Below are 12950 nucleotides of genomic sequence, written 5' to 3'. Positions count from 1 at the left end.
GCTGAGTGGCTTGTCACTTCAGAGACCAGCTCTGAAGATGCCCCGGCAGCTGCAGGGAGAAGACAGCAAAACACAAGGGCGCGTGAAGAGGTTATGTATCAACTTTAGGATTTTCTTTGAAGATTTATCAGACATTGGCCATGTAACGCTATTATATGTAGCCATGCGTGCTTGGCAGCCGCTGATTTCAGTTGAGGACCTAAAGACACTATCAGCTGGTGATTGTTGTCTTTATTACACAGATCGATAACCTGCCGAATCAGCCTGATTTGGCAAATTATTGTTCCATGTAATAGGGCTCTAAGGGTACCTTTACACAGAGAGATTTATCTTACAGATTTTTTAAGTCTAAGCCAGGAATGGATTAAAAAGAGGATAGATCCCAGTTTTACCTTTATGACCTCTGTTTGTAGTCTGTTCCTGGCTTTTGCTTCAAAGATCTGTCAGATAAATCTCTCTGTGTAAAGGCACCATAAGTTGTAGCTGAAATCTACGCCAGCTGAGAGGTTGTGTAGATTTCGAAGTGTGGTACACAGGCAGCTGCAGAAAAGCCAAACTGGTTAGGAGAATATGTGAAAATATGTATTACACGGCAGAAATGTTTCCAGAATATACCTGTTTTACATGTTAGTATTTTTTTTATTAAAAAGCATTTCCTATAGCTTATTTAAGGTGTATTGCTGTGCATCCTAAGGGCCCTAATCCACAGGAGCAATAATCGGCCGAATCTGCCCGATTCGGACCGATTCGATCGATTTTCGCTCCGTGGAATAGAGAGAACAATCAGCCGATGATCGTGTCATCGGCTGATCATTCATTTAGGTTCAGGCCTAAAATCGTCGGTTGTTACCAGCGCATCGCTACGGTTGAATAGCGGTGCGCAGTGGCGACCGTCGATTTCAGCAGAACCATACATTACCTGTCCGGGTCACAGGTCTTCTTCTCCCGGTCCCGCGCGGCAACATCGGCTTCGGAGCGGAGCTGTCTGAACTTACAGACTGCTCAGCCAATCGCTGGCCGGAAACGCAGCGGCCAGTGATTGGCTGAGTGGTCTGTCAGTTCAGACAGCTCCGCTCCAAAGCCGATGCTGCCGCGTGGGACTGGGAGAAGAAGACCTGCGACCCGGACAGGTAATGTATGAGACAAGGGCTGCAAGGACATCGGTAACGATGTCCTTGCAGCCCTTGTTTCACGATCATCGGGGCTGTGGAATAGGCCCAGTAAACAAGCGGCGATCTAGCAGACCGGCGCTCGTTTACATCATTGCTTGGCCCGTGGAATAGGGCCCTTATGCGCAAGCCAATAAAATTAGAGATGCGCAAACTTTTCAAAAGTGCAGGTTCGCTAAACTTTGAAGCAAAGTTTGGGTTTGTCCAAACCAAACCTTAAATAAGCCGTACTAAAACAGCTAAACCATATCTGTTTTAGTGTGGTTCAGCTAGTTTGCTCATCAATACTTACCTGTCTGCGCTCCTCCTGTGTCCCCTGCTGATCGCAGCCACCTACACTTTCTGGCTGAGACAAGAGTGACAGCCTGCTCAGCCAATCACTAGCCGAGGCGCTGTCCGGTCTCAATCAGTTAGTGACTGACTGAACAGGCTGTCATTCTCGTCTCAGGAGTGACAGCCAATAACTCACTGCAACAGCAATGCGGTTAGTGATTGGTTCATTTTTTGGGCAGACAGTGGAATCCACATGTGCATAGAATGCGAGCAGGTGTGAGTAGTGAAATCCGCAAGTGGGTTATCTGGTTATCTGAACATACCCTCAGTCAGTGACTGACTAGCTGAGCTGGCTGGAGGTACCTGTGATCAGCAAAGGAAACCAGATATCCATAGGAGGACACTGAACTTTACAAATACTTTACAAACTTTGCAACGTTTGTAACGAATTACGGTTTGTCAAGTTCTTTTCACTCATCTCTAAATACAATACACAAGGAATATCTGCAAAAGAAGTACTGTATTTTCCTGCATGTAAGACTACTTTTTAACCCAGGAAAATCTTCTCAAAAGTCAGGGGTCGCCCTATATGCCGGGTGTCATGTTATAGGGCGGGTACTTAAAAACTTCAGAACCGGACTGGAGAATTTGCCCAGTCGTCTTATATACCGGAAAATACGGTAACATGTCACTCTTTGGCTATATTCACACAACGTCAAAAACAGAGAAAAGGCAGCTGATTTTGATGTTTAAAAAAACGTCCATTATTGCCACGATTTAACTGACTACAAAGGCATTGAAGTCAATGGAAAGACAGACATCCAATGCACACAATGTATTGAATAATGGACGTTTTTACTGCGGATGTCAAAATAATGAACATGATCATTATTTTTTGGACGTCTTTTGCAAGCAGTGGACGTTTTTTATAAGTTGTTCTCACACAGTTTTTCTTTTTTCACCGTTCTTTCTCCGTTTTTACTATTAAGTTTAATGGACTTTTCAATTAAGTCACACCCAAAGGCCAAGTAGTCCACCTAAACTAGGATAATGTACAAACACCAGTCATTGCACTAAGGGAAGGCTAGACAGCTGAATGACGTCCGTTATTTTAGACTCAAGATGACGGACGTCATTTTAAACGGAGTGGAAAAAACGTAGTGTGAACATAGCCTTTGTATGCCTGTACAAATTACACATAATAAATAATACATGAACTCTGCAGCACTTTTCCATTGAATTCAATAGAGTAAAGTAATCTGTGTGTGAACAACTTAAAATAATGACTATTGTTTGCTAAATAACGTCCGCCAATAAATGTCCAAAACATTAATTTGACGACCACTGCAAACAATGGTCGTTATTCTATGCAGTGTGTGAAGTAACGGTCGTTGTTTCCTTAGACTCCAATGGAATTATTGAAGACTGAAAATAACAGCCATTATATAACAAATGTGTGAATATAGCCTGAGCTTATGTTCACACAATGGAAGAGATTTATCAAACATGGTGTAAAGTGAAACTGGCTCAGTTGCCCCTAGCAACCAATCAGATTCCACCTTTCATTCCTCATAGACTCTTTGGAAAATGAAAGGTGGAATCTGATTGGTTGCTAGGGGCAACTGAGACAGTTTCACTTTACACCATGTTTCATAAATGTCCCCCAATGTCTTTATTAGGGAAAATAACTTCCGTTGTATGATAATGACGGCAGTAAATCATGATCATAAACATTACTGACGGCCGTCATTGCAAAATAAAGTCCATTATTTTAAACAACGGCTGTTGTTTTGCATAAAAAGACGTTGGTGAACACAGCCTAAAGCTATGTTCACACAATGTAAAAATAAGTGCAAATAACATCCATTGTTGCAAAACAGTGTCCGTTGTTAATGTTTAAGTTTGTTATTTGCATTCATTTTTACATTGTGTGAACACAGCCTAAGGTCATGTTCACATGGTGTAAGGGTCCTTTTACACAGAAAGATTATCTGACAGATTATCTGCAAAAGATTTGAAGCCAAAGCCAGGAATGGATTTGAAAAGAGGAGAAATCTCAGGCTTTCCTTTATGACCTGTTCTCTGATTATAGTCTGTTTCTGGTTTTGACTTCAAATCTTTGGCAGATAATCTGTCAGATAATCTTTCTGTGTAAAAGGACCCTTATGCTGGGTTTACATGTAGCGATAATTGGCCCGATCGTACGATTAACGATGTCGGAGTAACGATTTTTTTTTCATAACGATCAGCGTTTAGACAGTACGATATATCGTACAGAAAAATCGTTTTGCGATCGCGCGCCCGCAGCCCGGCCCCCTGCGCTGCCCCGATCGCCGCCGCCGCCACTCCGATTGCCCCCCCCCCCCCGCTCCGATCGCCCCATAACCCCCCTGCCGCCGCTCCGATCGCTGCCCCCTCCCCCCCCCCGCCGAAGTGCTGAAGAGGAGCCGTTTGAAATACCTGGCTCACCTCTTCAGCCAATCAATGCACTGAAGAGGGGAGCCGGGGATTTCGAGGACCTGCTACGCGGAGCAGGTAATGTATGCTCGTGGCGGGGGCTATCGGAGCAGCGGCGGGGGTGGCGATCGGGGCGGCGGGGGTGGCGATCGGGGCGGCGGGGGGGGCGATCGGGGTGGCGAGGGTGGCAATCGGAGCGGCAGCGGCGGGGGTGGCGATCGGAGCAGCGGCGGGGGTGGCGATGGGGGCAACGGGGGTGGCGATCGACGACTGTTTACACGGAACGATCGGCGAATTTTTTGCGAACGACGATTTAAGAACAAGATAAAAGATCAAAATGAATGATTTCTCGCTCGTCGTTCGATCGTTCGCTGCGTTTACACGTACAATTATCGTTCGAATTCGATCGTTATCGTGCAAATTCGAACGATAATCGTTCTGTGTAAACCCAGCATTAGGGTCCGTTTGCACACACAGATTATCTGACAGATATCTGCCAGATTTTTGCAGCCAAAACCAGAAATGGATTTGAAAATATCAGAAATCTCAGTCTTTCCTTTATGACCTGTTCCTTGTTTTAGTCCACTCCTGGCTTTGGCTTAAAAAAAAACTGTCAGATATCTGTCAGATAATCTGTGTGTGTAAACGGACCCTAATGGTGCATTTACACAGACAGATTTATCTGACAGATCTTTGAAGCCAAAGCCAGGAACAGACTATGAACAGGGAACGGGTCATAAAGGAAACACTGGGATTTCTCCTCTTTTCAAATCCATTCCTGGCTTTGGCTTCCAAAATCTGTCAGATAAATCTGTCTGTGTAAACGCACCCTTGGGGTGCGTTTACACAGGAAGATTATTCTGACAGATTTTGGAAGCCAAAGCCAGGAATGGATTGTTTATAGTCTGTTCCTGGTTTTGGCTTCAAAGATCTGTCAGATAAATCTGTCTTTGTAAACGCAGCATTAGACACCAGTCGTTTTGAAGATCATCCCCGCCCGCATCCGAATTCCACATATAGGGCGGGTTCACACTACGGAATTCGCGCGGACAATGTCCGCGGAATTCCGTCAGCTGTCCGCCCGCACATCTGGGCGCCTTTCTGCTGGCCCCATAGACACCATTCTATGGGCCGGCGTATTCCGCTATACGCTGAAAGAAGTGTTATGTCACTTCATCGCGGAATACGCCGGCCCATAGAATGGTGTCTATGGAGCCGGCGGAAAAGTGCGTTCCCGTGCGGGTGGACAGCTGACGGAATTCCGCGGACATTGTCCGCGAGAATTCCGTAGTGTGAACCCGCCCATACTCCAGATGGTAATTGCAAAGCAGTAAAAGTAATCAAATAACCTGGATATGATTAGTCTTAACAGGTTAGTTATATTGGTATCAGGTGAGCAATGCAAAAACAGGACTATGTCAAAAACCTATAGAACTTACTATTTTCCCGAAACATTTCTGGAACTCCACGTAGGATTGACAATGGTGATGAATGTTAGTCTTGCAGTTTTTGCATCTCAGTCCAAATTTGTTGTTTACTACAAGCAAAATAAAAGCAAATAATACAAGTTGATACATTGTAGTTAATAGTTTTGTTCTACATGGTTTCTATAAATGTGTACCCTGGAACGGAACACTTCCCACATTCTGGGTAAGATTTGTCTCTACTTTAGTTGCACATCTGAGAATTCATTCAGTAAACACATGCTCAGACAGAATTACTCAGTGGCTCCAGTGGATCTGTAAGCCAACAAGTAACTGAGTTTGCTCTAACATTACATTGCCTCTGCTCTTTCATTTACATTAACCACAGGCAGCAAAGGGTAACATAAAGCCCCACTAGTTTGGCTGCTATAGAAAACTATATACTATAGACTAGAAAAGTAGTATCTGGCAACATTAGTATAGAGCCATGGACAACAGGAAATGCTATTATGGAAAAGAGCATTTTATGACCAGGGACAATATGCTCAATCATTTGCATGGGCAGGCAGCAATACTAGGTAAACCTAGTCAGATATCAGGGCACAACGATATCTGGGAAAACATATATGTATGGAAACTGGAGAGAAAGGAACGACTGCACATCCCATCTATGGCTGATGCTAATGCTGCTTGGCCTATATTAAAAATCAACACCAGAGTGTCTGTATATGATTTGATCAAGCCATAATAGCCCCATGTACCAACGTGCAGGTCCTCTGGTTCGCACGGGTCCCTACGCTAACTCCACACCAGGATGGTCAGTGACCGCCTATGCCTGTGCTCACATATCAGTACCTTATGTCTTCCCCACTCTGTGAGTGCAGCAGTGGTAAGTGTGATACCATATCCCTACTTGTGTCGTTTGGGGGCAGCCTCCCCCGCCGGTGGTGCTGGCCGGGTTCTGGTGGGGCTTTTTGGGTCTGGTCCTGTGACATGAGGGTTGCAGGGCCATTCCATGGCCCCCCCCTTCCCTGCACGTGCACGCTTTGCAGGGGTGGTGGTCACTGACCGACACGGTGTGGTGTTAGCATAGAGTTCCGTGTGAACCAGAGGACCTGCACGTTGGTACACGGGGCTATTATGGCTTGATCAAATCATATACAGACATAGATGGGATGTGCAGCTTTCCAGTTTCCGTTTTAAACATATATATATATATACAGTATATGATTGTCAAGCCAAGGGTGCAGTAAACAGGTGGACCATTTTGACTTCTTTGGTCCTGCATATCCAGCATACTGTTGCCTTTAAAAGTACAGTTTTATTTTTGTGCTTTCTCCTTCCATGGTGCCTGTGCCATGGATACTTATAATTCCTGGGTGTGCCATAGACACTAATGTTGTCTGTGTGTATGTGTCTGCCTGTGTGTGTCATAGATACTGATGTTGTCTGTGTGCGATTGCCTGTGTGTGTCATAGATACTGATGTTGTCTGTGTGCGATTGCCTGTGTGTGTCATAGATTCTGATGTTGTCTGTTCGTGCCTGTCTGTGTGTGCCATAGATACTGATGATGTCTGTGTGTGCCTGTCTGTGTGTGCAATAGATACTGATGTTGTTTGTGTGTGATTACCTGTGTGCCATAGATACTGATGTTGTCTGTTTGTGCCATAGATACTGATGTTGTTTGTGTGTGATTACCTGTGTGCCATAGATACAAATGTTGTGTGTGTGTGTGCCTGGCTGTGTGTGCCATAGATACTGATGTTGCCTATGTATGATTGCCTGGGTGTGCCATAGATACTGATGATGCATGTTTGTGATTGCCTGTGCGTGATTACCTGTGTGTGCCATAGATACTGATGTTGTCTGTGTGTGATTGCCTATGTTTAGTTGCCTGTGTGTGCCATAGATACTGATGTTGCATGTTTGTGATTGCCTGGCTGTGATTACCTGGGTGTGCCATAGATACTGATATTGCCTGTGTGTGATTGCCTGTGTGTGCCATAGATACTGATGATGCATGTTTGTGATTGCCTGTGCGTGATTACCTGTGTGTGCCATAGATACTGATGTTGTCTGTGTGTGATTGCCTATGTTTAGTTGCCTGTGTGTGTCATAGATACTGATGTTGCATGTTTGTGATTGCCTGGCTGTGATTACCTGGGTGTGCCATAGATACTGATATTGCCTGTGTGTGATTGCCTGTGTGTGCCATAGATACTGATGTTGCCTGTGTGTGATGCCTGGGTGTAGCATAGATACTGATGTTGCATGTTTGTGATTGCCTGGCTGTGATTACCTGGGTGTGCCATAGATACTGATATTGTCTGTGTGTGATCTTTCCCCTTTTCCCTGCTTTCTTTCTCTGTTCATCAATGCAGCCTGTATTATAAATCTCCCTCTCCTCGCAGGGCAGTGCAAGCCCCACCATAAATGAGCATGATCTCAAAGACAAATGAGCATTTGCTGATCATTGGCTTCATCACGTGTGGCAATCAGGGTTGCATAAATCTGGTGACAGATTCCCTTTAAGACCCTTAAAGTGTTACTGTTATTTGCAGAAACTTGTGACATCTGAGAACCTGAGTTAGATTTGGGGAGAGCACGTGGCAGCACACATCACTCCGGCTATCAAATCCAACTCATTGACTTTATTATAGTCTACGGAGCAAACGGGTCAGATGTTCTGCTGGCCATCGAGTTGTGCGTACTCCCCCCAGCGGTATCTCTGGATACACAGTAGGTCCGAGGAGTGAGACCCCATGTGATCATTAACTTTTTTTGTTTCTTTTTTTTCTTTCTTCTCATATATACGAAAGTCCTACATGAATAAATCGTTCATAGCGTATGTGAAAAAAAATCTTTCAAACCCAAATAAAATTTAAAGAAAATATAAAGAAACTTTTGAGCTGCATTTTTTTTTGTGTTGACAGCAACACTAGTTATATGTATATAGCTGAATATAACATTTGTGAACCTGAAAAAGCCTTAAGGATAACTCACAAACTATCATTCTAGCGCACACATCACAGAACTTCGGCTTCTTCAGATAGTGATCCTTGAATTTATGGGGCTTATCATTGACAGGCTGGGGAGGCTCTGGAGGGGGTTCATCTTTCTTGTCATCATCCTCTTCCTCTTCTTCAGATTCATAGATATAATAAATGATTGGACCTGAGTTTTGGATATCACCATTTGGCTGATTGTCTGGACTTGGGGTCTGGGGTTCACTTTCTTCTTCCTTTTTCTTCTTTTTGAACATTTCCTTTAACCTTCGAACCTAAATGGAAAATTTAGAGAACACTTAGATACAGTAGAGAAAACGGTATGTGATTTCTAAGTCCAAAGGTATTATATAACAATACTTGCTGACAATTGAGGCAATCTTAAAGGGGTACTCGGTGGAAAAATTGTTTTCAAATCAACTGGTGTCACAAAGTTATACAGATTTGTAGATTGCAACTCTTAAAAAATTAGATGCTGTATGCCCTGTAGGAAGTTTTGTTTTTTTTACTAAAATGGTGCTCTCCACCTCTGTCCATGACAGGAGTTGCCCAGAACAGTAGCAAATCCCATCAAAAACTTCTCCTGCTTTGGACAGTTCCTTTCATGAACAGAAGTGGCAGCAGAGAGCATTGTGTCAGACTTAAAAGACTATACCACTTCCTGCAGGATATACAGTAGCTGCTAAGTACTTGAAAGCTTGAGATTTTTAAACAGAGGTAATTTACCAATCTGTGTAACTTTCTAATTGACTTGAAAATAGTAGTTTTTCTCCAGAGTACCCCTTTAAGTGTTCTTAATAAATAAGATTATAGTGATATATTACTAGATACTAGATTAATACTTTGTCTTTTCTAATCCTAGTAGGCAAACAGAGCAACACTTATACTGTTTTTGTCATAAGTAAACTAACTAGTTTATTAGTCATGGGAGGTGAGCATTAAACCCTATTTGTGCCTCTGAACTGCATGTGCCAAATGTCCTTCTGGGAGTCAGATATACCTGTGGCCAAACGTTTTCATAACCAGGACATCTCACATATAAGTGTTCATGCTGGGAGGAAATTTCATGTCAGGAAGTACAAACTTGTTACAACCTTTGATACACAGGATTGAATGAGCTTATATACAAGGATATGAAGATAGATCTCTATTTAAGTCCCTTTTATGTTGCCTCAGAACATTACAGGCGATTAATTAAGACAGAAAAAATAAGTAGAAAAACTTCCTCTGAAGGAAAGGAGATCTATCTGTAAACAAGGAACATGATCCCGGATGTATGTTATTGTACATCAGCGAATCCATGTACATCACAACCATGGACCTGATCCCACTCAGGATACAATAAAACATTTACACACCTCAAGCAACTGCTCCAGCTATTTACTGCCCCAGCTGCTCACTCCTCACCACACAATGATGCTTCTTCTTTACCTTACTATTATTATGGGCTTCTGTGTATAAATAAGTGACTCTTCAGATTTTTATGAAACTAAACTATTCCTTATAAAACATGTAGAAATCTTGCTATTTGCCATAATCTTTTTAGCCATTTTAGCCGTTTACTTTTAGCGATTAAAAGTTATCAAATCGTTATTATAATTATTATTATTATTATTTAATTATTATTTCTTTTCACACATATTCTAAAGGGATACAAGTAATGAAATGTGGATTCAATAGCTATCTACAACTGTGGATTGCTTACATTATGCATTTCAGGAGAGTTGTATCACTTCATCCGATTAGAACAGATTTGTTGGAGACATCTCAGTGTGTGCATACATTGTACTGGTAAGAGAGTACCAGCTCTGTAAAACTTTAGCCACAATTTCATAAAGTGTCACTGTTAAACATTTTGATTGGCCGGGATCCAGGTGACAATGTGCAAAGTACAAACTCATTCATCCATCAGGGCAGATCAGAAGATGCTAAGAGTCTTCTACACACACAGGGGGAGATTTATCAAACTGGTGTAAAGTGAAATAGGCTCAGTTGCCCCCAGCAACCAATCAGATTCCACCTTTCATTTTTCACAGAATCTGTGGGGAATGAAAGGTGGAATCTGATTGGTTGCTAGGGGCAACTAAGACAATTCTACTTTACACCATGTTTGATAACTCTCCCCCATAGTGCAAAAAGCGGTTCATAGAAATCATGAATTGACAAGATATAACTAATAATAGACCAAACAGCTCATAAATGTGAACTTTTTTTTCTCATAGTAAAACTGTAGGACATAAGAAAGGATGTTATTATCAGCATGAATAAAAGGTTCATACAGATGTGCACATAGTAAATACTATTTCAGGTAACAGGAAATAGTTGTGCTACATGTTGACCATATGTAATGTGTGAACATTTACTCCACCATGTTTAACACAATGCTAATTACTAAGCTTCCTCCTGAAGGATCTTCTGATCCAAATATCCCCATCATTATAGAGGACAGTGTACATAAAAAAATGCAAGCATGTGCTTTGCAATGGGAGTGAAACATTGCTCCCATGTACAAGCATTTAACCTCCCAAATGTTCTTTTATTTTTGCCAACCTACTGTGAGGGACACGGCTACTATATGTGCCCTCTCTATAAAGATTTTGATTGGTCAGGGTGTTAGGAATCCCATCCATCTGTAATGGAGAAACACATGGTTATGCACTTGCTTCCATTGCCAACTTGCTGCAACCTGCACCTCACTGAAGGAGATGTGCTCCATTATAAGTCTATAGAGCATGCCTTCTGCAGTGAGACCAGGAATAGAAGCACATAATCAAGTTTTTCCAGGTTCATTTTAGAGATTGGTGGGGTTACATAAAGAATAAATGGAGCTGTGCAGCGCATGCATGGCCTGCATCTTCCTTCAGCAGAAATTTTAGGGTCCCCCTTCTGCCCCATCGTAGCTCTGCCCTATTCTCCGCATACTGTGAGAATACCTCATTAAAGAAAAACACTTTAATGCAGCAATGCAAAAAATATAAAAATAGCACAGTGGCATACAAAGTCCAGTGTAGAAATAGCAAGATTTACAAAAAAATATTCCACAATCTCAATGACATTTAAAAATGTCAACTTCCATAGTATTATAGCTGAGAGCAAATAGTTCACGGTTGATAGAATTAATGCATAGAAGAGCATCAAGGTATCATCCCATTCCACATACAACTAACTACTGTTGTTTTTTGCAATAATTTTCTGCAAATGAAAAACATTTCCACACATCTGAATACAGTTGATTAGAAAACTCTTAACTGGCTTCATAATCTTTTGCTGCTTTTCACTATCTGAAAAATAAGACTGGGTTCACACTTAATATTTTGGTTTGTATTTAAACAGAATTTTTGTCGAAACCAAAAGTGGGTCCGAAGCACCAAAAAAGTTAAAATTTTTCCATTAAAGTTTTTCTGTTATCTCGGTTCCACTCCTGGTTTTCTCTATAATGAGTTACAGACACTGAACAAATATGGACCATAAAACCACATGTGATTCTTGCCAAAGCCCAAACAAAAGATATCAAATGTCAGTAAAAAAAAGAATTACCTTCTTCATGACTACAACTTTGTTTTTCTTTCTTGGCTGTAATATGCATAGCAATCATGTCCACTCAGCCCAGCTACATAGTCCACCATCAAAGGCTGACGGAGATGAAAGGGACCTAGATGCCGGACAAGGTGCTGAGTAGATTGTTCTAGTGAGTAACTGGGGAGGGCCAGGGAGAGCATATGATGAACATATTACATAATTGTTGACATTGGTCTAATTTAACTACTAGCACTGCTATATTTAAATGGTTGAGTTGTACAGCAGTCAGCAGATCACTTAATGCTCCTAGGTTGAAGGGAATTTGGCTTTAGTCAGTCTCCCTGCTGCAAATAACAGAATGAGATAACAGTAACTGAAGAGCTATATTTAAAGGGTACGTCTACCTTCAGGAACCATCTACTCTCCATCCCAATTTAGTGGAGTCTAGTCTAGGCCAAATTTGTTCAGGGTATAAACACTGGCCCAAACAGGTAGATGTCACCCTTTATTGATTCAAATAATGGTGCGTTTACACAGGCAGATTTATCTGACAGATTTTGGAAGCCAAACCCCAGAATGGATCTGAAAAAGGGAGAAATCTCAGTCTTTCCTTTATGACCCGTTCCCTGTTTATGGTCTGTTCCTGGCTTTGGCTTCAAAAATCTGACAGATAAATCTTCCTGTGTAAACACACCATAAGCAACCAACATTTTAACAATCACCTGACTTCAGGCCTCTGATCTCACACTGCCAGCACTTGGAAAATATACTAACTACAAAATTATGGGGATGTATGGCTTGTGGGTGAAATTTATGGAAAACTTAAAATGTTCATACTCAAGTGATATTATATCATGAAATGACATTTAAAGTGTACCAGTTGTTTATTATTTATTTATTTTTTAATTATTTTTTGCAGAAATCAATAGTACAGGTGATTTTAAGAAACTTTGTAATTGGGTTTATCAGCTGAAAAATGCATTTTTATTATGAGAAAGCAGTTTGAAGCTCTCCCCTCTGTCTTCAGTGTTCTCTATGGAGAGGGGAGGGGTGGAGGGAGATTAGACACCAAATCAGGACAACAAAGAGTTAATTTACAGCG

At 41.9% G+C, this 12950-nt stretch overlaps 1 protein-coding gene across 6 annotated transcripts in view; it reads right to left on the bottom strand.

Annotated features, from left to right (window-relative positions):
- STAC3 (SH3 and cysteine rich domain 3) overlaps window positions 1-12950 on the bottom strand; it is a 48956-nt gene that overhangs the window by 19726 nt on the left and 16280 nt on the right. For 3 of the 6 annotated variants that reach the window (XM_069972275.1, XM_069972271.1, XM_069972276.1), the window contains exons 2-3: window positions 8328-8604; window positions 5339-5436 (exon numbers count right to left, since the gene is read on the bottom strand). In XM_069972275.1, coding sequence (XP_069828376.1) covers window positions 5339-5436; window positions 8328-8586 — 357 coding nt within the window. In that variant the 5' untranslated portion in view covers window positions 8587-8604. Of the gene's footprint in view, window positions 1-5338; window positions 5437-8327; window positions 8605-9687; window positions 9773-10034; window positions 10298-11866; window positions 12010-12950 lie in introns of those variants that run through there. The other 3 variants (XM_069972273.1, XM_069972274.1, XM_069972270.1) reach the window with 3 other exon arrangements.

This window comes from Dendropsophus ebraccatus, chromosome 5 (assembly GCF_027789765.1).
Source record: "Dendropsophus ebraccatus isolate aDenEbr1 chromosome 5, aDenEbr1.pat, whole genome shotgun sequence".
NCBI classification, from domain to species: Eukaryota; Metazoa; Chordata; class Amphibia; order Anura; family Hylidae; genus Dendropsophus; species Dendropsophus ebraccatus.
This window is presented reverse-complemented; position numbering and strand designations above follow the sequence as displayed.